Here is a 27,450-nt window from a genome sequence, read left to right on the forward strand (position 1 = left end):
CCACTTTTTAGTTTTGAATTTCCAAAGGCCAGTACCCAGAAGGTGTTTCATCTCCCAGGTTCCGTGCCCTCAGTTAAGATAAGTGGTCTCCAGGTGGATGGTGACGCATGGGTCACAGACCTGCTTTCTGGAAAGGAATGATTTTCCCTTGGGACTGGCTTTAACAAAGAGCACATTCTCATTAAATGTTTGCTGAGTGAATGTTGAAAGAATTAGCTGATGGCTTTTATAATTATCTTACGATTTCTCTATAAAATATAACTTTTAAAAGAGGCTATCATATATATTTGCATAAATATGAATTATGTTTAAAAGTTCTTATATGATTTGTCCCAATAGTTAAGAATATATGATACAAGTGGACAATATCAGAGACAGAGAATCACAGGGTTGGTGAAGTCCTTCACAGTTTTTGGTTTTTTGTACAGCTACCCACCCAATTGTTTCTAAAATTTCCTCCCACAAAATACCCTTCCTGTTGCTATTCACTATATAGGATCTGGAATTCATCTGAGGACTGAGTCAAAAGGCTATAGTGTGGAACAATGAAATGTAAATTGGGATAATTCATGTGTTTAAAAGCATAATTTGAAAACCACTATGTGAGAATAAGAATGCCTCCTCACGGGAACAGAGAGAGCCCTTTTGCCAGAACTGCTTGCCTGGCCTGTATTTCTCCACAGCTCTACTACCTACCAGGAGATTTTAAATACAAACACAAATAGGGCCACATAACACTTTGTTAGTTTTAATTTCTAACTTAATATTTACTGACTTATATAGGGGAAACCATCCAAGACTGATCTAAACTCTGGAATTTAAAAAAAGCCTCAGGTACCAGATTTTCTTCATCATCTTCTGTTGTGTCAGAGAATATCTGACTTTTTGTCGGTAGTATTGGCCTGCTTGCTCATGGATTTCCATCATTCTTTCAATAATCAGAATTTTCCTGCATCTATTCTAGTCTAAAAATAGGAATAGAAATTTAAAAAAACATAAACACATAAACATTTTGCATTTGTGATTCTCCAGTGATTGTATTTTCTACAACCAGAATAATTTTTTTTTTCTCTTCTTGACCAACTTCTTTAGCCTCTTATACTTGAAGGAATTGGTGTATTTCTAATTTAAAAAAAAATACTTCAATTGACCCATTAAGTATATTCCCTTAGTTATCTTATTAATGAATGTAAGCATATTTATAGCATATCAACACATGCATTTCTAGTTTTTAAAAAGATCTACATCTCTTTATTAGATTGTGAGAGTTTACATTTGAAACACATTAAAAAAATTGGATGTTTTAAGCTGTTTCATTTTTGTAACTCCAAATAATGGAACTTCTGGAAAAAAAACATAATTTCTATCAAAAGCCTGCTGCTGCTGCTGCTGCTGCTAAATCGCTTCAGTCGTGTCTGACTCTATGCCACCCGATAGACGGCAGCCCACCAGGTTCCCCCGTCCCTGGGATTCTCCATGCAAGAACACTGGAGTGGGTAGCCATTTCCTTCTCCAATGCATGAAAGTGAAACGTGAAAGTGAAGTCGCTCAGTCGTGTCTGACTCTTAGCAACTCCACGGACTGCAGCCCACCAGGCTCCTCCGTCCATGGGATTTTCCAGGCAAGAGTACTAGAGTGGGGTACCATTGCCTTCTCCGATCAAAAGCCTAGTTTGAGGTAATTGATACTGGGTTATGATCTAACCAGCTGATCCTGGCTAGATTAGTGTGCTTAAATATGAAGTCTGCTGTATAAATTGGTTTGGAAAACATTGACTATGGGTATCTAAGGGTCAAGTCAGATCAGTATAAAGTTTTATGTTTGGGCTTTCACTTGAGCTGATTCATTTTATGCTTCGGGCTTTTGATCAAGAATAAATGTGGTGGATGTTATGGTGCTTGGCCAACATTATGCCCTTCATGACTGAATTACACTTGCTCTAAGTGTGGTCTCTGGTATCTAACGGTCAAGTCAGATCAGTATAAAGTTTTATGTTTGGACTTTCACTTGAGCTGATTCATTTTATGCTTCGGGCTTTTGATCAAGAATAAATGTGGTGGATGTTATGGTGCTTGGCCAACATTATGCCCTTCATGACTGAATTACACTTGCTCTAAGTGTGGTCTCTGGTATCTAACGGTCAAGTCAGATCAGTATAAAGTTTTATGTTTGGACTTTCACTTGAGCTGATTCATTTTATGCTTTGGGCTTTTGATAGAATTTTCCAGACAAGAATACTGGAGTGGGTTGCCTTTCCCTACTCCACACCACATTTACAGCTCATAGCTATTTATAATGTTTTGGAAAATACGGAGAATATAAGTAAATAAATCCTTTTAAATGAAATAAAACAGATTTCTTCACATAGACAAAGTCTTGAACTTAAGCTGATCATTATTTTTAGTTTTCAGTAACAGCATTCCAGAGAGATAATGTTGAGACATAATTCAGAGTTCAAGAGATATGTTTTATTTATTATTTTTAATAGCAAAACTTCCTTACATCTGGGTGGTCTTAATCTCTTTGATAATCTAAAGAACCAATTCACAATCTGCAACTGCTCTGGCCTTATAGGTGAAGACTTTGAAACTCTGATGTTGGTTTATCTCCCAGGTGGCTCAGTGGTAAAGAATCTGCCTGCCAAGTGGGAGACATGGGTTCAATCTTGGGCCTGGAAGATTCCCCTGCAGAAGGAAATGGCAACCTACTTCAGTATTTTTGTCTGGGAAATCCCATGGACAGAGGAACCTGGAAGGCTACAGTCCATGGGGTCACAAAAGAGTCAGACTTAGCAAGTAAACAACAACAACGACAACAACAATACGTCACTGAGCTTTTTGCTTTGTGTTCCAGTAATTTCAATCAGGAACCAATATCCTGTAGTGCTTAGGAAGCCAGAACCTGTATTCCCATTCCTTCCCTTACTAGTGGAACGATGACAGCCATACCATTTAACCTCTCTAAGTCCTAGTGTTTTCATTTATGTGGTGTAATGTAGATACTATTGATATCTATCTCCTAAGATTGTAACAAGAAGTAAATGAAATATGTACAAAATGCTTAGCAGAGTGCTTGATACTTGTTTCATATTTTTATATTTATCATTATTATCATTTTTGCTGTAGTTGATATTAATATTGCCCAAGTATATTGTAAATTTCTAGAGCCCTACGGTCACAACTATGACATCCCATGGACTCCTGATGTAACACTCCTGATGTAACACAAAATGCAATAAGTACTCTAATGATGCATCAGTGAATGAACAGCAAAAAATAAATTAGTTAATGAAAGTTGTATATTCTGATTTAACATACTTTTCTTAGAAAAATATACAGTGTTCTTTAGCATTCATTTACATTGTATGAAAATCAATCAGATTTTTGAATCTGAAAATGCTATTTATAGTGTATGTTTTGTAGATGTGTGTGGATTAAGAAGGATTAATTTAAAACTGTAGAATAATCTAAATAGCTACTCTAAAAAATTACCACTGGCATTTTAATGAAATGTTATTTTACAACTTAAAGCTCATAGCAATATAATTAGTAATATGTGTAATCTTTATTACCAATCTTAATCTTTTTTATATGACTGAAAAATTATTTTATGGTAGTACAATTAAAATAATGCTAAAAATGTCAGCATAACAGAATTAAACTGAAGTAACTACTACAATATTGTAACCCAAACCAGCTAATTTAAATGCAAAATCCTTTGTAAAGGCTATTTATCTGAGCTAATGCATGTTAAGGGATTTAAGGAGTAGATTGTATAACTGAAATAAAAGGAAAAATAAGCACTGTACAGCAATCTTTACTATTGTTTAACATGAGGGAAATATTAAATAGGGTTATATATAGGCCACTTGAGGAAAATGTATTAGAAGCCATACTGCAGCATAGTAAATATAAACGGGGACTGCTGGGCAATCCTATTTTCAGAGGCTTTTAAAGGGAAAGCTTAAAATACTTAAAGTTGTCCTTATACAAATAATGGTATATCATTAACTATGATAATTAGACTGAAGATGCCCAAAATGTTAAGTTTATGTTTTGAAAGAGGAATTTCAAATTACTGGATAGTTGCTTAGTTGGCACATGACACTACTTAGATTTTTCTCTGATTGCTTTTCTGTCAATTCATAATGACTTTAATAAAGTATTGCTATTATAAACTGAGAATACAGAAGGGTTTAAAATTAAGATTTTTTAAAGCTGAAAATGAACTCAGTATCAAAACATTGAAAATATAGAAAATTGAAAAAAAAATCACCTAGGTTTACATCACCCATAAAGTATCAGACAATATTTAGTATATTTATTTCTAGTCTCTGTTCCTTCATGGATAATTTCTTAAACTTTTAATTTAAAAAATTATAATTATATTTAATGTAATATTTATATATAATACAAAGGAATCTAGGAGAAATATACTATATAAAAATCCCTAATAATAGTGAATTAGCTGTATATTCCTTTCATTATTTTAGTCATTCTTACCAGATCCTCAAGAAGTTTTGCTGCCTATATATTTATTCCAGGTTTGGTACCAGTTGCATGTTACTTTAAGGGATATGCTTAAACAGTTGGTTAACATTTAAAGTATTTTCAGTTCAGCTCAGTCACTCAGTCGTGTCCGACTCTTTGCGACCCCGGGGACTGCAGCACGCCAGGCCTCCCTGTCCATCACCAACTCCCAGAGTTGACTCAGACTCATGTCCATCAAGTCGGTGAGGCCATCCAATGATCTCATCCTCTGTTGTCCCCTTCTCCTCCCGCCTTCAATCTTTCCTAGCCTCAGGGTCTTTTCCAGTGAGTCAATTCTTCACATCAGGTGGCCAAAGTATTGGAGTTTCAGCTTCAGCATCAGTCCTTCCAATGTATAGTCAGGACTGATTTCCTTTAGGATGGACTGGCTTGAACTTGCAGTCCAATGGACTCTCAAGAGTCTTCTCAAGAGTCTTGAACACCACAGTTCAAAAGCATCAATTCTTCGGTGTTCAGCTTTCTTTATAGTCCAACTCTCACATCCATATATAACTACTGGAAAAACCAAAGCTTTGACTAGATGAACCTTTGTTGGTAAAGTAATGTCTCTATTTTTTAATATGCTGTCTAGGTTGGTCACAGTTTTTCTTCCAAGGAACAAATGTCTTTTAAATTCATGGCTGCAGTCACCATCTGCAGAGATTTTGGAGCCCCCCAAAATAAAGTCTCTCACTGTCTACATTGTTACCCCATCTATTTTGCCATGAAGTGATGGGACTGGATGCCATGACCTTTGTTTTTGATTGTTGAGCTTTAAGCCAACTTTTTCACTCTCCTGTTTCATCTTCATCAAGAGGCTCTTTAGTTCTTCTTCGCTTTCTGCCATAAGGGCTATGTCATCTGTATATCTGAGGTTATTGATATTTCTCCTGGCAATATTGATTCCAGCTTGTGCTTCATCCAGCCCAGCGTTTTTCATGATGTATGTACTCTGCAGATAAGTTAAATAAACAGAGTGACAATATGTAGCCTTGACATACTCCTTTCCCAATTTGAAACCAATCTGTTGTTCCATGTCCAGTTCTAACTGTTGCTTCTCGACCTGTATACAGATTTCTCAGGAGGCAGGTCAGGTAGTCTGGTATTCCCATCTCTTGAAGAATTTTCCACAGTTTGTGGTGATCTACACAGTCAAAGGCTTTGGCATAGTCAATGAAACAGAAGTAGATGTTTTTCTGGAACTCTCTCGCTTTTTTGATGATCTAACAGTTGTTGCCAATTTGATCTCTGGTTCCTCTGCCTTTTCTAAATCCAGCTTGAACATCGGGAAGTTCACGGTTCACGTATTGCTGAAGCCTGGCTTGGAGAATTTTGAGCATTACTTTGCTAGCATGTGAGATAAGTGCAATTGTGTGGTAGTTTGAACATTCTTTGGCATTGCCTTTCTTTGGGATTGGAATGAAAACTGACCTTTTCCAGTCCTGTGGCCACTGCGGAGCTTTCTAGATTTGCTGGCATAATGAGTGCAGCATTTTCACAGCACCATCTTTTAGGATTTAAAATAGCTCAACTGGAATTCCATCACCTCCACCAGCTTTGTTTGTAGTGATGCTTCCTAAGGCCCACTTGACTTCACATTCCAGGATGTCTGGCTCTAGGTGAGTGATCACACCAGCATGATTATCTGGGTCATGAAGATCTTTTTTGTACAGTTCTTCTGTGTATTCTTGCCACCTCTTCTTAATATCTTCTGCTTCTGTTAGGTCCATACCATTTCTGTCCTTTATTGAGTCCATCTTTGCTTGAAATGTTCCCTTGGTATCTCTACTTTCTTGAAGAGATCTCTAGACTTTTCCATTCTATTGTTTTCCTGTATTTCTTTGCATTGATTGTTGAGAAAGGCTTTCTTATCTCTCCTTGCTATTCTTTGGAACTCTGCATTCAAATGAGTATATCTTTCCTTTTCTCCTTTGCCTTTCACTTCTCTTCTATTTCTCTTCTCTTCTATCTTTTCACTTCTCTTCACTTCACAGCTATTTGTAAGGCCTCCTCAGACAACCATTTTGCCTTTTTGCATTTCTTTTCCTTGGGGATGGTCTTGATCCCTGCCTCCTGTACAGTGTCATGAACGTCCGTCCATAGTTCATCAGGCACTCTGCATATCAGATCTAATCCCTTGACTATTTACTAAAGTATTTTAGTAAAGTTTAAATTATTCCTTAAAACTATAATCCATTAATATTTTATGTAAATTATGACAGATGTGTAGATCATAAATAAGAAAGAAACTGGACATTATAGTGTTTACTGTCATAATTCAGTTGTCAAAAGTGGAACTCCTTTACCAGATGATGCTACACATTGCATTTGTTTGTGTTCTATTTGGTAGGTCCCAGCACACTTGGAAAGTCCTGCAAGGACTCAGCTACAGAAGGTTCAGCAACAGCAAGTAAAACCTTTCATGACCCTTGACCACCAGATTCTCAACCAGACTTTTAAACGGTCACATCCTCCAACACCAAGCAGTGAACTTCTGGTGCAGCATGGACACCTGTCTCCCAAGAGTGACCTTGGTCTCACTGGAAATCCACTCACCAAGTTGCTGACTCTTGGCAAAGAAGATGACAATACAGAATGGCATGTATGTCTAATGACTGACTTATGAAAATATATAGTTTCTTGAAAAAAAAAAAACTTTAAGAAATTGAAGTCAATATTTTTATAGTAAACATTCTATATGCAAATTTATTTAACAAAAAGGATGTCTTAATTTATTAATTTTTATAATTAGTTATTTCCATAATAATTGTTTTGCATGAAATATAACAATTCATTTAAAATTTTTCATTTCAGTTTTGTATCAATGTGAGTCAAAATATGTTCTATCAGTAATTTATGTTAAGAATATTTAGCTTTAATTATACTGGTTTTCTGATAGTTTTAGTTAAAATATTTATCAACAGTTACATTCTCTGAAGTGCCCATTAAGATGAAACAAGTGGAATTTAAATAATACTAAAAATTTACTCTAGAAATGTTTATCAGAATGAGACTAATAGTCTTCTTGCACTTAATATTTTATAGTATTATATCTGAATTTTTAATTATTGATTATTCATTCCTTTCTATTTTCAACAAATACTTGCTTTACATTTACTAAGTAAGAGAAAACTTGAGGTGCTGAAGATATAAAATGAATGAGTGTCTAGCTTTGTGGAGTTAATAATTATTGTGACTTGTTTGTAAATGGACCTTAAAAAAGTCCTGAAAAATCAGTAGAAGTGGGAAAGAACTAGAACTGGGAAAAAGACTTCCTTTAATATTTCAATGTAGGAAATCTACATCAATAACTGAGTTTTCTATTCTTTTCTTTTTTTCCATTTGATTAGTTAGATGAAGCCATGATCCTATTTGCTCCTAGATTTAATCTCCCAATCTACATTCCTGGTGATTTTTACTGAATTCAGGTCACTGCTTTTAAGGGAAGTCTATAGTCTCCAGGTGCAAAAGAATAATACTCAGTATCTCAGTATTTAAATTCCAAATGATAGAGGAAAATTTTCTTTTGCAAATTTTATGTTAATCTAGAAAAGTGAAAAGAGGAAGGATCTAGTAGATTGTTTAATAAAATATAAAGCACTCACAAAACAGGACTAGTTAAAATCCAAAACTGAATATAAATCTCTACATGTATATTTACTTAAACTTTTCCATGACAAATATATAAAGAATTTTCCAAAAAAACATGTAGAACTAGATTCTCTGTTCACTCTATGAAGATCATAAAAATATATATAAGATGAGAATCATCTGTTCATCTGTACAGTAAATATTAGAACTCACCCAATACAATTTGTCTTATAACCACCTTCTTTCAAAGTTTTCTCTTTTGTGGAAGGTTGATTTACAAAGGAAAAAACAAATTCCAAAAGCTATGCATATGTCTGTCTATTCTAGGCAAAACCCAGAAAATGATCGGAGTATGTACCTTTTGAAATATGATGCTGTGATAGTATAGCGGTTAGTACTCTGTGTTGTGAAATATGTTTTCTAAAAAATGAGAAAGGATGAGTAACATATGTTAATTTTCTTAGTAAGCAGTTTTATTCCTTAGGAACACAGCTTTCATTTTATAATAAGCTTGTACATTATAAGAGAAGTTTACCTGATCTTAGTGGTCCTTTATGTGGTGTCAGTCAAAACCACTTGCATGGCTGGGAAGGGTTGAAAACTTCAATATGTGCAATGGTCTAGGGACAGCATGCACGCTGGCTGCAGATAAACATTTTCTAAATTTTTAACCATTTTTCTTTAACTGTGTATTAAAAGGCTCTTCTGTCATTAATGTTCAGTTAATCATAGTTTTATTTCATCTGTTATAGTTTTAATGTGTGTGTTTTTAAATTTAATTTATCATGGACACATTTTCACATACTGCCATCAATTCCAGTTTTGCTGTCCTTAGTAGCTACGATGCATCCTACTTTTTTGCCATTTGCTGATATTCTTTCATTAGTTCTAGGAGTCCTTGTCACAAAGCAGGAAGTGTGCAGTCTTTACAGTCAGACAGCATGAGGTTAAAACCACTGCTTACTAGTTGTGGGGTCTCAATCCTTAACCTCTCTTACTAGCATTTCTACAGCTTGAAGAGTTCCTTTGATACTCACCTTTTCTGGGTGGGTTGTAGGGAACTTCTGTGATCTTTCGTTTTTATGATTACTTTAAATTATATTTTATTGAGGAATAATTGACATAATAACTGTATACATTTGAGGCGTATAGAATGATGATTTAATTTGTGTATATTGTGAAATGATTACCACAATAGATTCAGTTAACATCCATCTTGTCATGTAGACACAATAAAAGAAAAAGAGGATTGAAAACTTTCCTGTATATCCTATAACATTGTTAAATATAGTTGTTGCATTGTAGTACATTATATCCCTAGTAGTTATTTATCCTATAATTTTAGTTTGTATCTTGTGACCACCTTTCTCCAATTCCATGCCACATTCCCCCACCCCACTTCTGGTAGCCACAAGTATGATCTCTTTTTCTATGAGGTTTTTTTGTTTTTTCTTTTATAATCCATATATAAGTGATATCACACACTATTTGTCTTTCTCTGTCTGACTTATTTCACTTGGCATAATGCCCTCAAGGCCTATTCTTGTTGTTGCCAGTGATAAGATTTCCTTGTTTTTTCATGCCTAAATAGCATTCTTATTTATATATTTAGTTTCTTTAGCCATTCACTGATGGGTGGACACAGGTTGCTTTCACATCTTGGTTTTGTAAATACTATGAACATGGGGCCGCAGATATCTTTTCAAAGTATTGTTTTTATTAGCTTTGGGTATATTCCCAGGAGTGGAATTTTAGTATCATATGGTAGTTCTATTTTTAATTTTTTTCAGGATCCTGAATACTGTTTTCTATAGTAGCTGTATCAATTTACAGTCTCACCAATATCATAAAAGGGTAAGCTTTTTTCCACATCCTGGTCAGCGTTATTATTTTATCTTTTTGTGATTGCTATTCTCATAGGTATAAGGTGATATCTTATTGTGGTTTGAATTTGCATTCCCCTAATAACTAATGACGTTAAGCATCTTTTCATGTACCTGTTGGCCTTTTGTTTATTTTCTTTGGAGAAATATGTATTCAGGTCCTTCTCTCATTTTTTTAATTGCATTTTTATTGTTGTTGTAGGAGCTTTTCTATAGGTCTTGGTTATTAACTCCTTATCAGATGTATGGTTTGCAAACATTTTTTTTCCCTTTTCCATAGATTGATCACTGGCGAATTATGCTTTTAATATGCGCTGAGTTTAGTTTGCTAGTATCTTATTGAGAACTTTTGCATCTATATTCATCAGGGATATTGGCCTATAGCTTTCTTCTTTAGTAATCTCATTTTCTGATTTTAGTATCAGGACAATGCTGGCCTCATAAAATCAGTTTGAAAGTGTTCCCTCCTCTTTGATTTTTTGGGAAGACTTTGAGAAGGATTGGTGTTAATTCTTCTTGAAATGTTTGGTAAAATTCACCAGAAAAAGTCATCTGGTCCTGGGTTTTTCTCATTGGGGGATTTTTTTATTACTAATTTAACTCAATCTCCGCTAGTACTTGGTATATTCAGATTTTCTACTTCTTCCTGATTCAATCTTAATAAGTTTTATGCTTCTAAGTATTTTTCCATTTCTTCTAGGTTTCACAGTTTTTTGAAAAATATAGTTGTTCTGTGTTGCCCTTTATGATCCTTTGAATTTGTTCAAATCTACCCTTTCCTTATTGATTCTCTGTGTGGATAATCTATCCATTGTTGAGAGTGGTAAAAAGTCTTCAATCATTATTGTTTATAATTGTTGTTTATTTTTCTTATTAGCTCTGTTAGTTGTTGCTTTATATATTTATATGTTCTTATGTTGGACTCATAAATTGTTATATCAGTTTGATGTGTTGACCCCTTTACTTTTATATTATGACTTTCCTTGTCTCTCTCTCTCTTTTTTTTTTTTTTTAGGCCATTTTTAGTTTTGTCTGTTTTGTCTGATGTAATCAATGTAAACTATTCCTGCTTTCTTTTAGTTACCATTGTTTGAAATGTCTTTTTCCATCCCTTCACTCTCAATCTCTATCTTACAGTGAAAGTAAGTCTCCCAGAGACAGTGGTTCTTGAATCTTTTTTTAAAAATCCACTCATTCACACTATGTCTTTGAATTGGATAATTTAATCTGTTTATATTTAAAACGATTACTGATAGGTAAGGGCTTGTGTGTGCTTGTGCTCAGTCATGTCTGACTCTTCGCAACCTCCTGGACTGTAGCCCACCAGGTTCCTCTGTCCATGGAATTTTCCAGGCAAGAATACTGGAATGCAGTGCAGTTTTCTACTCCAAGGGATCTTTCTGACCCAGGGATCGAACCTGTGTCTCTTGCATCTACTGCCTTGGCAGACAGACGTTTTATCACTGCATCACCTAGGAAGCTGTAAGGGCTTCCTACAACAAAATGTTATTAGTTGCTTTCTGGTTGTTTGGTAGCTTCAACAATTTCTGTTTCTTATCCCGCTATCTTTTTGTTCTGTTTTGTTTTGCCTTTTGGAATCAACATGCTTTGACTTTTTTTTTTTTTTCCATTTATTTTTATTAGTTGGAGGCTAATTACAATATTGTAGTGGTTTTTGTCATACATTGACATGAATCAGCCATGGATTTGACTTCTTTATCAAGTTCTTTTGTGTAATTAGTGTAAGATTTTCCCTGTGTGTTCCAGGGCTCAGTTGCTTCAGTCTCTTCCAACAATCAACTGTAGTGCACCAGGTGTGGGATTCTTCAGGTAAGATGCTGGAGGCTATTGCCACACCCTTCTCCAGGGGATCATCCCAGTTCACAGATTGAACCCCTGTCTCTTATGTCTTCTGCACTGGCAGATGGGCTCTTTACCTCTAGCACCACCTGCAGTGTTTTCCATGAGACTCTACACAAAATTTGTCCATTGTCCAGTCTCTCAGGTGTGTCTGACTCTTTGCAACCCCACGGACTGCAGCACACCAGGCTTCCCTGTCCTTTACCATCTCCCATAGTTTGGTCAAACTCATTTCCATTGAGTCATCCAACCATCTTGTCCTCTGTCATCCCCTTCTCCTCCTGCCTTCAATCTTTCCCAGCATCAGGGTCTTTTCTAATGAGTCAGCTCTTCCCATCAGGTTGCCAAAGTATTGGAGCTTCAGTTTCAGCATCAGTCTTCCCAATGAGTATTCAGGACTGATTTCCTTTACGATTGACTGTTTTGATCTCCTTGCAGTCCAACGGACTCAAGAGTCTTCTCCGGCAACACAGTTCAAAAACATCAATTCTTTGGCTCTCAGTCTTCTTTATGGTCCAACTTTCACATCCATACATGACCACTGGAGAAAACATAGCTTTGACTAGATGGACCTTTGTTGGCAAAGTAATGTCTCTGCTTCTTAATATGTTGTCTAGCTTTGTCATAACTTTTCTTCCAAGGAGCAAGTGTCTTTTAATTTCATGGCTGCAATCACCATCTGCAGTGATTTTGGACCCCAAGAAAATAAAGTCTGTCACTGTTTCCATTGTTTCCCCATCTATTTGCCATGAAGTGATGGAACTGGATGCCATGATCTTTGTTTTCTGAATGTTGAGTTTTAAGCCAGCTTTTTCACTCTCCTCTTTCACTTTCATCAAGAGGCTCTTTAGTTCTTCTTCACTTTCCGCCATAAGGTGGTGTCATCTGCATATCTGAAGTTATTGTATTTCTCCCTGCAATCTTGATTCCTGTTTGTGCTTCATCCAGCTGGGCATTTTGTGTGATGTACTCTGCATTGAAGTTAAATAAGCACGGTGATAACATACATCTTTGACGTTTTCCTTTCCCAATTTTGAACCAGTTCATTGTTTCATGTCCAGTTTTAACAGTTGCTTCCTGACCTGCATACAGGTTTCTCAGGAGGCAGGTAAGGTGGCCTGGTATTCCCATCTGTTTAAGAATTTTCCAGTTTGTTTGATCTACACAGTCAAAGGCTTTAGCGTAGTCAATGAGTCAGAAGTAGATGTTATTCTACAATTCTCTTGCTTTTTCTATGAGTCAACAGATGTTGGCATTTTGATCTCTGATTCCTCTGCCTTTTCCAAATCCATCTTGTAACACCCTATTTTAAATTGATAGCAAGCAACTTCAATAGAATTTGTATTCTTTGTACTTCTCCTCAGTTATTGCTGTTAATATGTATATGTTATTGTATCAGATTATTAATAATAGATTATTCTATTTATTCTATTTCTTAATTTTGTTTCAGTATTGACCATCTGGTGATGTGTAGAGTCTTCTCTGGTGTTGTTGGAAGAGGGTGTTTGCTGTGACCAGTGTGTACTCTTGGCAAAACTCTGTTAGCCTTTGACCTGCTTGTTTTGTACTCCAAGGCCAAATTTGCCTGTTACTCCAGGTATCTCAACTTCCCACTTTTGCATTCCAGTGCCCTATAATAAAAAGGACATCATTTTTTTTCATGTAGGTTACTAAACTTCCTCAAAAGGATTATTCTGAATTCTTTATTGATTTATCAGACAGTTCACAGATCTCCATTTATTTAGAGTTAGTTATCCGAGTTTTATTAGTTCCCTTTGGTAGTATCGTATTTACCTGACTTTTTGTGATCCTTAATTCCTTGCATTGGTTTCTGTGCATCTGATTAATAGTGCTGCCCTTGCGGACTTTACAGGCTTGCTTTGTCAGTGACAGTTCTTCACCAGGCTGCTCAGTTTTGGTTTCTGGGTGAGTCTGCCACTAAAGTCTTTGTGCAGATAATTCCTGTTATTATGATCTATTTGTGCCAGGCAACTGAGGACATGGATTGGGGGTTGTGCCACCAGCTGAGAGAAGCTGGATAGGACTGCTGGCTTTGTTCCTTACACAAGTGATGCTGTTGAATGGGCTCCATAGTTGCTTGAATTCTCTGATCAGGCTTACAACAAAGGTCCATCTAGTCAAGGCTATGGTTTCTCCAGTAGTCATGTATGGATGTGAGAGTTGGACTATAAAGAAAGCTGAGTGCTGAAGAATTGATGCTTTTGAACTGTGGTGTTGGAGAAAACTCTTGAGAGTCCCTTGTCCATCCTAAAGGAGATCAGTTCTGGGTGTTCATTGGGAGGACTGATACTGAAGCTGAAACTCCAATACTTTGGCCACCTGATGCGAAGAGCTGCCTCATTTGAAAAGACCCTGATGCTGGGAAAGATTGAGGGCAGGAGGAGAAGGGGATGAGAGAAGATGAGATGGTTGGATGGCATCACTGAATCAATGGACATGGTTTTGGGTGGACTCTGGGAGTTGGTGATGGACAGGAAGGCCTGGTGTGCTGCAGTTCATGGGGTCGCAAAGAGTTGGAAATGACTGAATGACTGAACTGAACTGAACCGAACTGAATTAGATAGTTGGGACTGAATGTAGCAAATATAGCAGATGGGGCTATGAATTAGCTTCCCTCTCCTGGCAGAGAAGCAGGCCAGGGCCCTTGGCCTATGCAGTTCATTGTCTGGGGGCCTGAATAAGGACTGAATTGGAGAAGGCAATGGCACCCCACTCCAGTACTCTTGCCTGGAAAATCCCATGGACAGAGGAGCCTGGTAGGCTGCAGTCCATGGGGTCGTGAAGAGTCAGACATGACTGAGCGACTTCACTTTCACTTTTCACTTTCATGCATTGGAGAAGGAAATGGCTACCCACTCCAGTGTTCCTGCCTGGAGAATCCCAGGGACGGGGGAGCCTGGTGGGCTGCCATCTATGGGGTCGCATAGAGTCGGACACGAATGAAGTGACTTAGCAGCAGCATCATAAACTGAATTCCCTGGTCAGGTGAGGCCACTGATTTTGCTCTACAGGGGAAGTCATGGGTTGTGTTCTCTGTTCAAATGCCACTGTATGTGGGGCTATTGAATGGGCCATGCCTCTTCCCCTGTGCTCTGGTTAATTTCCCTGGAAGGATAGGTTGAAGGCTGTATTCAGTGATGAGCAAGACTATTAATTAGATTCCCTGCCCAGACAGTAAGAGAAGCTGCTCTAAAACTAGTAAAGCTCTTTGTGATCTTAACTCAGTCGGACCCACACCCAAGTTCCTTGGCTGAAGAGCGCCACTGGCTTTGTTCTCCAGTTCTGTTTGCTGTTTGCTCAGCTTGACTGTGGCTGTGCTTACAGCTTTCAGGTATTTTCACTTGCCCTTCTGATCAGTTGGAGTCAGAGGACGCTATTCACAGTGGGTGAAACTGTTTCAGGCCCTGTGCCTGGGAGGGAGGGGGTTGGGCCCCTCCAGGCTATTTTCAATTTTCCAAAGAGGTTCTCAAGTTGCAGAGAGGCCAGGAGCTACCCTCAGCCTTGACTATGAATTAATCTTCCTGCTTGTGCCTGCATGGGAAGATCCCATGATTGGTATTGGCTTTGCTCTGGGGGTGATCTGCTCTGCTCGTCCACCTGCCTCTTGGCGTGAACACCACTGTACCACACAGCTTCCAGGAGTTGTCCCTAGCTCTTCTGGTCAGATGAGGCTGCCAGGGGCCTCTGACTCATCATCTTGCCTTGGTATGGGCAAATGGGCTCTACAACTGATACAACTTCTTTGAGGATCTGAATCAGTCAAATCTGCACCCCCTCCAACCAATTATCTGGTCATGGTGTACCCCTGATTGGGTTCTGCTGACAAGTGAAGTTGCTGGTTGGGGTTGCTCCTCAGGCATTAAAGGACTGTCTGCCAAGATCTGTGTGCTGGTGTTACAAGCCCTCCCTGCTTCTTTATCATAGTCAGATTCTCAGCTACTGGATCCCATAGGTTCCTCTCAATTCCCATGGTAAGAAATCAAAGTAGGGGCTCCCACAAAGCAACTTCACAATGTTGAAGGTGACTGATTGTTCCTGTTGGGTTCTCTTTTCCCACTGGAGCAACCAGGGACTCAGAGACCTCTCTGCAGGGTGTTGTACTGTCTTAGTGAAACCAGTAGGTGTCGTTTCCGGGGCTCCACAGAGTTCTGGCACCACAGGCTTTTAAGTCTCAATGCAGAGTTCAGCAAAAGCAAATTGGTAGGTGAGAAGAGATTTACTAGAATAGGACGCTTTTGAGACTTACAAGTTGGTGAGCGAGAAATGCTGCATCCTGAGGACTTAGTGGGCTACAGTTTTATAACCAAAGGAAAAGTGGGGAGTGGGAGAAGACCATCTTTGTCTTTCTTGAGTAGACATCTTGTTTCCATCATTAGTTCTTCCCTCACACAGGGCAGTGAGCTTTACTTGTCCCTCCCTATATGGTTAGGGCGGGACTGTCATAGCACTTTGGAAAAATATTTTCAAGTCTCAGTACAATGAGACTTGTACAATGAAAGACACTCAATACAATGAGAGTCTTTCATTTTGAAAAGTCACCTTCCCATAAATAATTGTTTGTTGTGTTCACAGAACCTGTTTGGGGGGGTCATTAATTACTGAGCTTATTGGGAAGGATGTGGGTCTCATGCTACCATTTTTTTTGTTTGTTTGTTTGTTTGGGGGCATGTCTCATGTTTCTGTTGCATGGTTTTGTTGCTAAGCAAGCCTGCTTGGTTTTGTGGTTAAGCAAACATGCTTTCTCTAGTAATGCTTAATTTACAGGAGTTTCCCATCTTTTTCCACCTATATTCCCCTAGTGGGATTAGCTATTTAATCACCTGTTTTGTCCCCTCCTTCTGTCCCTCTCACTAGGGGAGGGTCAATGAGATCAACGTGTAGCTGCTTCTCTCACCTTCTAATGCAGACTGCCTTGATCTCTGAGGTTCAGCGGGTATTTCAGCCTCACCCCCATGCTCTAGGATTCTCTCAGTGGTGTTTTGTTTCTGAATAGACATTAATTGTTCTCAGGAAGTGGATTGAATTCAGGAACTATCTGTGTTTCCATCTTAGTGATGTCACTTACATTTTAAAAGTTTCTAACACAAGGGCAGTGTGAATGCTCAGGAGATGGTGGTTGCCAAATTTTGGTATTTCTTTCTTCTGTGCTTATCCTCCTGTGACATCAGGGAACACGTCATTAATTCAAATAATATACAGCCTCGACTTACTCCTTTTCCGATTTGGAACCAGTCTGTCTGTTGTTCCACGTCCAGTTCTTACTGTTGCTCTCTATGAGAGCATCCATAGATTCAGGATTTAGGAGTTGGAATTAAGAGTAACTTGGTGATTAAAGGTAAGACAATCAAGTATAAAGTCAAATAAGCATTTTATAGCCTGGGTCTTTCCAGGATAAAATTCACATTTTTAACTCATGGGTACACAGGACTCTTTCACATTTAATCCTTGCCCCCTGACCCAAACGTATTATTTCATGTTTGCATGGAGCTCTGTTCTTCAACTATATGGTCCATTTGTGACTTTCACAGTGGCCAGGTTCTCCTTCCTAATAACCTTTCTTTACCAACTACTCATTCATTCTCCACTTATAATTCCAGCTGACTCTTCAGAATTCATTTCAGGTTTCTTCTTTCCCTAGGAATACTCTATGTGGATTAGGTGCCTAATTCTCTGAGTTTTCATAGTAACAGCTATGTTATATGGATAAAAACTTCTCTTATCATAGCATCTTTACAGTACATGCTAAAAGTGAAAAGTGAAAGTGAAGTCACTCAGTCATGTCTGATTCTTTGTGACCCCATGGACTGTAGTCCACCAGGCTCCTCCATCCATGGAATTTTCTAGGCAAGAGTACTAGAGTGGGTTGCCATTTATTATTCCTTGTCTTGTTTTTCTTATCCTCTATACTTTCTAAAAGCTCTAAGTTGAAGGGAAGAGGAAAAAATGAAACAAATATACTATTATGTAGAAAGGACAATGGTATATGTAAGAGTGTAGAAATACTGTTCTGATCTGGAGATCTGTCAAGTAGACTTAGAGGAAAATGACTAGTGGGGCAATTTATCTAAATAAGATTGCATGAGCAAAGAACAGAGATGGGAAACAGCATGAAGTGAGGAGAAAATGAGAGGCAAAATTGACAGAAGGTGACACCAGAGAACTGGGCAATAGACAAATCACAGAAAGGCTGGTACTCCATGTTAAGTAATTCCAAATACTTGAAAGGTTTAAATGTGGGGACTATGGTGACATACTCGGATTTGATTTTAATATCACTCTGTCAGCTAGTAGGAGAAGAAGCCTGGAGTGAGAGAGGAACCAGTGGGGAGGTTATTTCCATAGCAGAGTGAGAAATGAGGTCTTGTATTCAGTTCATTTCAATTCAGTCGCTCAGTCATGTCTGACTCTTTGCGACCCATGGATTGCAGCACACCAAGCTTCCCTGTCCATCACCAACTCCTGGAGCTTACTCAAACTCATGTCCATCAAGTCAGTGATGCCATCCAACTGTCTCATCCTCTGTCGTCCCCTTCTCCTCCCACCCTCAAGATTGATTCCCAGCATCAGGGTCTTTTCAAATGAGTCAGTTCTTCACATCAGATGGCCAAAGTATTGGAGTTTCAGCTTCAGCATCAGTCCTTCCAATGTATAGTCAGGACTGATTTCCTTTAGGATGGACTGGTTGGATCTCCTTGCAGTCCAACGGACTCTCAAGAGTCTTCTCCAATACCACAGTTCAAAAGCATCAATCCTTTGGCATTCAGCTTTCTTTATAGTCCAACTCTCACATCCATACATAACTACTGGAAAAACCGTAGCCTTGACTAGACTGACCTTTGTTGGCAAAGTGATGTCTCTGCTTTTTAATATGCTGTCTAGGTTGGTCATAACTTTTCATCCAAGGAGTAAGAGTCTTTTAATTTGATGGCTGCAGTCATCATCTGCAGTGATTTTGGAGTCTGCCAATTTGGAGTCTGGCAAAATAAAGTCTGCCACTCTTTCCACTGTTTCACCATCTATTTGCCATGGAGTGATGGGACCAGATGCCATGATCTTAGTTTTCTGAATGTTGAGTTTTAAGCTAACTTTTTCCACTCTCCTCTTTTACTTTCATCAAGAGGCTCTTTAGTTCTTCTTCGCTTTCTGCCATAAGTGTGGTATATCTCCATATCTGAGGTTATTGATATTTATCCTGGCAATCTTGATTCCAGCTTGTGCTTCATTCAGTCCAGCATTTCTCATGATGCACTCTGCATATAGGTTAAATAAGCAGGGTGACAATATACAGCCTCGACTTACTCCTTTCCCAATTTGGAACCAGTCTGTTTGTTGTTCCACGTCCGGTTCTAACTGTTGCTTCTTGACCTGCATACAGATTTCTCAGGAGTCCTTATATTAGAACATGTTAGAATTGTGTATCTGTGAGACCATCAAGCAGAAATGATAGTGAGAGCTAGATATACAAGTTTGCCTTGAGGAGGAATAATCTAGAGGGAGAAAGAGATTTAAGAGTGTTCAGCCTGTAGGTAGTACTTGAAAATTTGAATGAGAAAGAAAGCTCCTGGAGAACATGAATACAATGAGTAATAAATCAAGGTTGGAAATGAGGGGCTCACCAACATTTAAGGAGTGGCGAGAGGAAAAGGGCTGTAAAGATAAACTAAAAAGATAGCTAGTGTGGTGCCACTGAAGGAGCTGATTTAAAGAAGGAAGAAATGACCCCCACACTCAAATGTGGTGAAAAAATAGGACTGCTAAGTGTCTACTGAATTGATCAGTCAAGTAGTCAAAGAAAATAGCAACAAAAGACATTTCAGTAAGATGGTGGGCAAGAGCCATTCTACTTTGAATTCATAGTTAACAGAAGTGGAAAGATTGAACTCCTGGGGTATTCATGATGATTGGGCAGAAAGATAATAGGGTAAAGGCATAGAGAGTCATAAAATAAAAAATTTTCAGCTGATCAGTCATAGAGAGTCTAGATTGGACTAAATGGAATACTGCATTTGATGAGTGAGATAATGGAATTTAAGATTTCAGAAGTGGTATGATATAGAGGATGACAGGAACCAGATATGGCCTATAGAATAGGTGAAGAGAAAGTTTGATTCAGGTTTATGATTTGAAGAGTGGTGAACTAAAGTATTCAACTACAATTATTGATTTTTTTCATAGATTTCTGACAGATGTTGCTATAGATTTTTTCTTTTAGGTACATATGTATTCATGTATTCATGGTCACTTGGTATTATTTTTCCTTCAACATTTTATCTTGAATTTTATATAGTCTAATATTAACATTCCTACTGTTGCTTACCTTTGGTCATCTTTGTAGTACACTTTTGCACTTTAATTTCAGCTTTCCCTGTTTTTTTCTTTTTATATTAAATGTGTCCCTTATAGACAAAATATTAAAATACCTTTGAAAAAATCCAATTTGAATAATAATTTCTCCAGCAGTATGTGAACATTTTTGTTGTTTTTGTTGTTCAGTCCTTAAGTGGTCTCCAACTCTTCGACCCCATGAACTGCAGCAGGCCAGGATCCTCTGTCCTCCACTATCTGTCTCCTGGAGTTCATTCAAATCCATGTCCATTGAATCAGTGATGCTATATATCACCTCATCCCCTGCTGCTCCCTTTTCCTTTTGGCTTCAGTCTTTCTCATCATCAGGGTCTTTTCCAATAACTGGCTCTTCCCATCAGGTGGCCAAAGTACTGGATCTTCAGCTTCAGCATCAGTCCTTCCAATGAATGTTCCGGGTTGATTACCTTTTTTTTTTTTTAACATAATAAGTCTTTAATTCTCCTCTGTGTCACACATACAGTGCTGGTTCACAGGAGTTTTCTGCTCACTGTAACCACTCAGGAACCCTGGCTTTACATGGTAAATACACCCATGATCACCTGTCCCCACAGTCGATGATGAAAATGACACATCACTGCTCATTCATCATTGGCCAAAACAAGCCCATACCCACCCCTCTCCAAGTTCAGTGCTTGTTCAGTAGCACCAGTGAGCACCAGCTATCACAGTGGTGAAGGTTAAGACTGGCATCCAATCGCTTAACTCAAATTCTCTCTCTGATCCTTGCTGACTGATTGTTGGAGAGTTATGTAATCTTTCATTTCAGGTTCTCATCTGTAAAATGATGCTTATAATAGTAACTTCTTGTTGGGTTTTGAGAATTAAATGAATTAATACATGTAAAACACTTACAGCACTGCTTGACGTTAAGTTAAATCAATACTAGCTATATTTAAATTTACTCTATTTGCAGCTTTTACTGCATCATAATATAACTTTTATTTATAGCTTCATCACCCCATACTGGAGTATTCTTATTGGTGAGCATCTCTTTGTTGATGTTGTAACTTTTTTTTTTTCATTTATTTTTATTAGTTGGAGGCTAATTACTTCACAACATTTCAGTGGGTTTTGTCATACATTGATATGAATCAGCCATGGATTTACATGTATTCCCCACCCCGATCCCCCCTCCCACCTCCCTCCCCTATCCCATCCCTCTGGGTCTTCCCAGTGCACCAGCCCTGAGCACTTGTCTCATGCATCCAACCTGGGCTCGTGATCTGTTTCACCATTGATAGTATACTTGTTTCAATGCTGTTCTCTCAGAACATCCCACCCTCGCCTTCTCCAACAGAGTCCAAAAGTCTGTTCTGTACATCTGTGTCTCTTTTTCTGTTTTGCATATAGGGTTATCATTACCATCTTTCTAAATTCCATATATATGCGTTAGTATACTGTATTGGTCTTTATCTTTCTGGCTTACTTCACTCTGTATAATGGGCTCCAGTTTCATCCATCTCATTAGAACTGATTCAAATGAATTCTTTTTAATGGCTGAGTAATATTCCATGGTGTATATGTACCATAACTTCCTTATCCATTTGTCTGCTGATGGGCATCTAGGTTGCTTCCATGTCCTGGCTATTATAAACAGTGCTGCGATGAACATTGGGGTGCATGTGTCTCTTTCAGATCTGGTTTCCTCGGTGTGTATGCCCAGAAGTGGGATTGCTGGGTCATATGGCAGTTCTATTTCCAGTTTTTTAAGGAATCTCCACACTGTTCTCCATAGTGGCTGTACTAGTTTGCACTCCCACCAACACTGTAAGAGGGTTCCCTTTTCTCCACACCCTCTCCACCATTTATTGCTTGTAGACTTTTGGATAGCAGCCATTCTGACTGGCGTGTAATGGTACCTCACTGAGGTTTTGTTTTGCGTTTCTCTGATAATGAGTGATGTTGAGCATCTTTTCATGTGTTTGTTAGCCATCTGTATGTCTTCTTTGGACAGAAATATAGATCAATGGAACAAAATAGAAAGCCCAGAGATAAGTCCACGTACCTATGGACACCTTATCTTTGACAAAGGAGGCAAGAATATACAATGGAAAAAAGACAACCTCTTTAACAAATTGTGCTGGGAAAACTGGTCAACCACTTGTAAAAGAATGAAACTAGAACACTCTCTAACACCATACACAAAAATAAACTCAAAATGGATTAAAGATCTAAATGTAAGACCAGAAACTATAGAACTCCTAGAGGAAAACGTAGGCAAAACACTCTTCGACATAAATCACAGCAGGATCCTCTATGACCCACCTCCCAGAATATTGAAAATAAAAGCAAAAATAAACAAATGGGACCTAATGAAACTTAAAAGTTTTTGCACAACAAAGGAAACTATAAGCAAGATGAAAAGACAGCCTTCAGAATGGGAGAAAATAATAGCAAATGAAGAAACAGACAGAGGATTAATCTCAAAAATATACAAGCAACTCCTGAAGCTCAATTCCAGAAAAATAAATGACCCAATCAAAAAATGGGCCAAAGATCTAAAAACACATTTCTCCATAGGGTTAATTACCTTTAAGTTTGACTGGTTTGATCTCTTTGCAGTCCTCTTGGACTCTTAACTCTTGAGTCTTCTCCAGCACTTAACAATTTGAAAGCATCAATTCTTCAGTGTTTCGCCTTCTTTATCATCCAACTCTTACATCTGTACATCATGTCTGTACATGAATACTAGAAAAACCATAGCTCTGACTATCACTTTGTCAGCAATGTGATGTCTTTGCTTTTTAATATGCTGTCTAGGTTTGTCATAGCTTTCCTTCCAAGGAACAACTGTCTTTTAATTTCATAGCTGCAGTCACCATCTGCAGTGGTTTTAGAACCCCCCAAAATAAAATCTGTCACTGTTTCCACTTTTTCCCCATCAATTTGCCATGAAGTGATGAGTCCTGATGCAATGATCTTAGCTTTTTTGATTGTTGAGTTGTAAGCCAGCTTTTTCACTCTCCTATTTTACCCTCATCAAGAGGCTCTTTAGTTCCTCTTCACTTCTTGCCATTAAGTGGTATCATCTGCATATCTGAGATTGTTGATATTTCTCCCAGCAATCTTGATTCCAGCTTATGATTCATCCAGCCTGGCATTTTGCATATAAGTTAAATAAGCAGGGTGAAAATATACAGCCTTGTTGTACCCTTTTCTGTTTTGAACCAGTCAGTTCTTCCATGTCTGGTTCTAACTGTTGCTTCTTGACCCATTTATAGATGTCTCAGTTTCTCAGGAGACAGGTAAGGTGATCTGGTACTTCCATCTCTTTAAGAATTTTCCACAATTTGTTATGACCCACACAGTCAAAAGCTTTAGTGTATTCAATAAAGGAAAAGTAGATGTTTCTCAGAAACTCCCTTGCTCTCTCCATGATCCAATGAATGTTGACCATTTGATCTCTGGCTCCTCTGCCTCTTCAAAACCCAGCTTGTACATCTGGAAGTTCTTGGTTCATGTACTGCTGAAGTCTAACTTGAAGAATTTTGAGCATAACTTTGCTAGCATGTGAAATGAGTGCAATTGTATGGTAGTTTGAACATTTTTTGACATTTGCCTTCTTTGGAACTGGAATAAAACCTGACATTTTCCAGTCTTATGACCATTGCTGAGTTTTTCAAATTTGCTGACCCATTGAGTGCAGCACTTTAACAGCATCATCTTTTAGGATTTGGAATAGTTCAACTAGCATTCTGTCACCTCCACTAGCTTTGTTCATAATAATGCTTCCTAAGGCCCACTTTACTTCACTCTCCAGGATGTCTGGCTCTAGGTGAATGACCACAGCATCATGGTTATCTGGGTAATTAAGGCCTTTTTTTGTATAATAATTCTGTGTATTCTTGTCACCTTTTATTAATATCTTCAGCTTCTTTTAGGTCCTTACCATTTCTGTCCTTTATTGAATGAAGTGTTTATCCTTGAAATATCTTTGAATGAAATGTTTCCTTGATATCTCTAAGTTTCTTGAAGAATTTCTAGTCTTTCCCCTTCTATTGTTTTCCTCTATTTCTTTGCATTGTTCATTAAGAAAGCCTTCTTATCTTTCCTTGCTATTTTCTGGAATTAATTCACTTGAGCATATCTTTCCCTTTCTCCCTTGCTTTTCACTTCTTTTCTTTCCTCAGTTATTTATAAATCCTCCTAAGACTACCATTTTTCCTTCTTGCATTTCTTTTTCTTTTGGTTACTTCTGGTCACTGCTTTTGTACAACATTACAAACTTCCATCCATAGTTCTTCAGGCACTCTTTCTACCAGATCTAATCCCTTGAATCTATTTGTCACCTCCATTGTATAATCATAAGGGAAATGACTTAGGTCATACCTGAATGGCCTAGTGGTTTTCCCTACTTTCTTCAATTTAAGCCCGAATTTTGCATTAAGAAGTTCATTATCTGAACCACAGTCAGCTCTAGGTCTTGCTTTTGCTGACTTTCTTATAGAGCTTCTGCATGTTTGGCTACAAATTTCATAATCAATCTAATTTTGGTATTGACTATCTGGTGATGTTGGAAAAGGGTGTTTGCTATGACAAACATGTTCTCTTGACAAAACTCTGTTAACTTTTGCCCTGCTGCATTTCGTATTCCAAGTCCAAATTTGCCTGTTATTCCTGGTATCTCTCAACTTCCTACTGTTGCATTCCAACCCCCTATGATGAAAAGGACATCTTTTTTTGGTCTTAGTTCTAGAAGGTGTTGTAGGGATTCAAAGAATTGGTCAACTTCAACTTCTTTGGCATCAATGATTGAGGCATAGACTTGGGTTACTGTGATACTGAACGGTTTGTCTTGGAAAGAAACCAAGATCACTCCGTTGTTTTTGAGGTTGCCCAGAGTACTACATTTTGGGCTTTTTTGTTGTCTATGAGGGCTACTCCATTTCTTCTAAGGGATTCTTGCCCATGATAGTAGATGTAATGGTTATCTGAATCAAATTTGCCCATTCCCATCCATTTTAGTTCACAAATTCCTGGATGTCGATGTTCACTCTTGCCATCTCCTACTTGACAATATCCAGTTTACCTTGATTCATGGACCTAGCATGCTAGGTTCTTATGCAATATTGTTCTTTACAGCATCAGACTTTACTTTCATCAACAGACACATCCACAACTGAGCATTGTTTCTGCTTTGGCCTAGCCACTTTATTTTTCTGGAGCTTTTAGTAATTGTCCTCTGCTCTTCCCCATACTTTATTGGACACATTCCTACCTGGGGGACTCATCTTCTGGTGTCACATCTTTTTGCTTTTTCATGCTGTCATTTACATTCTTATAGTTGCTTTACCTTTTTTCACATTTTTATTTACTATGCTTTCTGTTTCCTTATTTGCAATCTTTTTTCTATCCTCCATTGGCTAAGGTTTAATTTCTTTCTTTTTTTGTTACTCCTAATTTAAGACACATAGTTACATTTTTTTCTTTATCTGTATCACTGTTTAGCAATATCTGTGTTATATCTATAGGTAAACAGCTCCCTAAGTTTGATCTTATCTCCTTCTTCTCATCTATCTTTCTGAATTGATATTTTTAGAATAAATTTACATATTCAAATATTAATATATATACACATACACACATTCTTCTTATTTAGACCAAAAACATTTTATTGTTACTTAGGCTTCCCAGGTGGCTCAGTCATAAAAGATCCGTCTGCCAATGCAGGAGACACAAGGGATGTGGGTTTGAATCCTGGCTTGGGAAAATCCCTTGAGGAGGAAATGGCCACCCACTCCAGTATTCTTGTCTGGATAATCCCATGGACAGGAGCCGGGTGGACTACAGTCCATGGGGTCACAAAGAGTTGGACATGATGAGCACTCATTCTTATATTTTGTAGTGATTTCACAGTTTATTATATGACTAGTGTACTTTATAAAAGAGTGTTTTCCAGAGGTTTTTTTGCTCTAAAAGTTCTGAATTTTCATGTCTAAGAAAAATTTTATTTTATGCACATATTTAAGAATATTTTATTGGTTATAAATGTCTAGGTTAAAAGTCTTTATCTTTAACACTTCAAATGTTATCCTGCTGTCTTCTTGCTCCCGGAATTGTTGGAAAGCTTAATTCTTAGTCTTTTGTAGACCTTTACTTTTAATCTTTCAAATCTTATAAATCTCTTCCTTTGTCCTTGAGTCTCATTCTTTTCATGCCTATTATCACCATTTTTATTTTAGTCATAATATTGTGTGGTTCCTTTGTATTTTATCATCTTCATTTATTACTTTTATGATGCTTATTTTGCTGATTTCTTATGTCTAAACTGTTAACTCTGTTTTATCTGATTAAAAAAATGTTGTGTTTGTTGCCTTTCTTAAAATAACAATTGGATTCCAAGGTGATTAGTTATGAAGATTCCTGGAAGCTGTGAAACAATGCTTTGGATTAAAGTCAATTTAGGATAATAGAAAAGCCAGCATCTCCAATAAGCCAGCATCATTAGGTGAAATGATAGTCATATTGGTGGATGACAGAAATGAAGAATAGAGGTGTTATTAAAGGCAAAAGCAGAGTCTCCAAGAAAGATGAACTTTGACGTGTAAAAAAGAAGGGTTTCTATCTAGAATAGAATAAATGGGAATGTTTATAGACAAGAGGAAAAATTATAGATGTAAGCATGCATGTGTGCTAAGTCACTTCAGTTGTGTCCAACACTTTGTGACCCTATGGACTGTAGCCCACCAGGCCCCTCTGTCCATGGGATTCTCCAGGCAGGAAGTGCCATGGAGGCAAGCTTGCCATGCCCTCCTACAGGGGATCTTCCTGACCCAGGGATTGAACCCACATCTCTTACATCTCCTGCATTGACAGCAGGGTTCATCTTCTTTTTTTTTTTTTTTACCACTAGAGCCACCTGGGAAGTCCCACTGATATAAGAGACTGGATCATTTATATTGTAATCTTTCAGAAAGAAAGGGATACATTATTTGAGTAATTTTTAGTGAAACTATAAGTACTCCAAAGTATACCATACACCATGAATTGTGTTTAGCATCCTTCTTTCCTCAGGTCTTTTTCACATCTGTTCAATACAAGTTTGTTGTCCATTTAATGCTGGGATATTAATAAGAAAAATATCATAAAACTGAAATTTGAGGTTGGTAACAATCAAAAACACACCTGAAAACTTTCAGAGAGTAGAATAACCAAAGGAAACAAAGTATGCATATTTATTTTCCTAGATACTTCAAAGA

The 27,450-nt window shown here is 37.7% G+C and overlaps 1 protein-coding gene across 4 annotated transcripts in view; it reads left to right on the forward strand.

The window, feature by feature from the left end:
• The window catches only part of TFEC (transcription factor EC), a 577,457-nt gene that overhangs the window by 505,540 nt on the left and 44,467 nt on the right, over positions 1 to 27,450 (forward strand). For all 4 annotated transcript variants that reach the window (XM_043872397.1, XM_043872399.1, XM_043872400.1 and 1 more), the window contains one exon: positions 6,880 to 7,131. In XM_043872397.1, the coding sequence (XP_043728332.1) occupies positions 6,952 to 7,131 (180 nt within the window). In that variant the 5' untranslated portion in view covers positions 6,880 to 6,951. The remainder of the gene's footprint in view (positions 1 to 6,879; positions 7,132 to 27,450) is intronic.

Source organism: Cervus elaphus, chromosome 18 (assembly GCF_910594005.1).
Source record: "Cervus elaphus chromosome 18, mCerEla1.1, whole genome shotgun sequence".
NCBI lineage: Eukaryota > Metazoa > Chordata > Mammalia > Artiodactyla > Cervidae > Cervus > Cervus elaphus.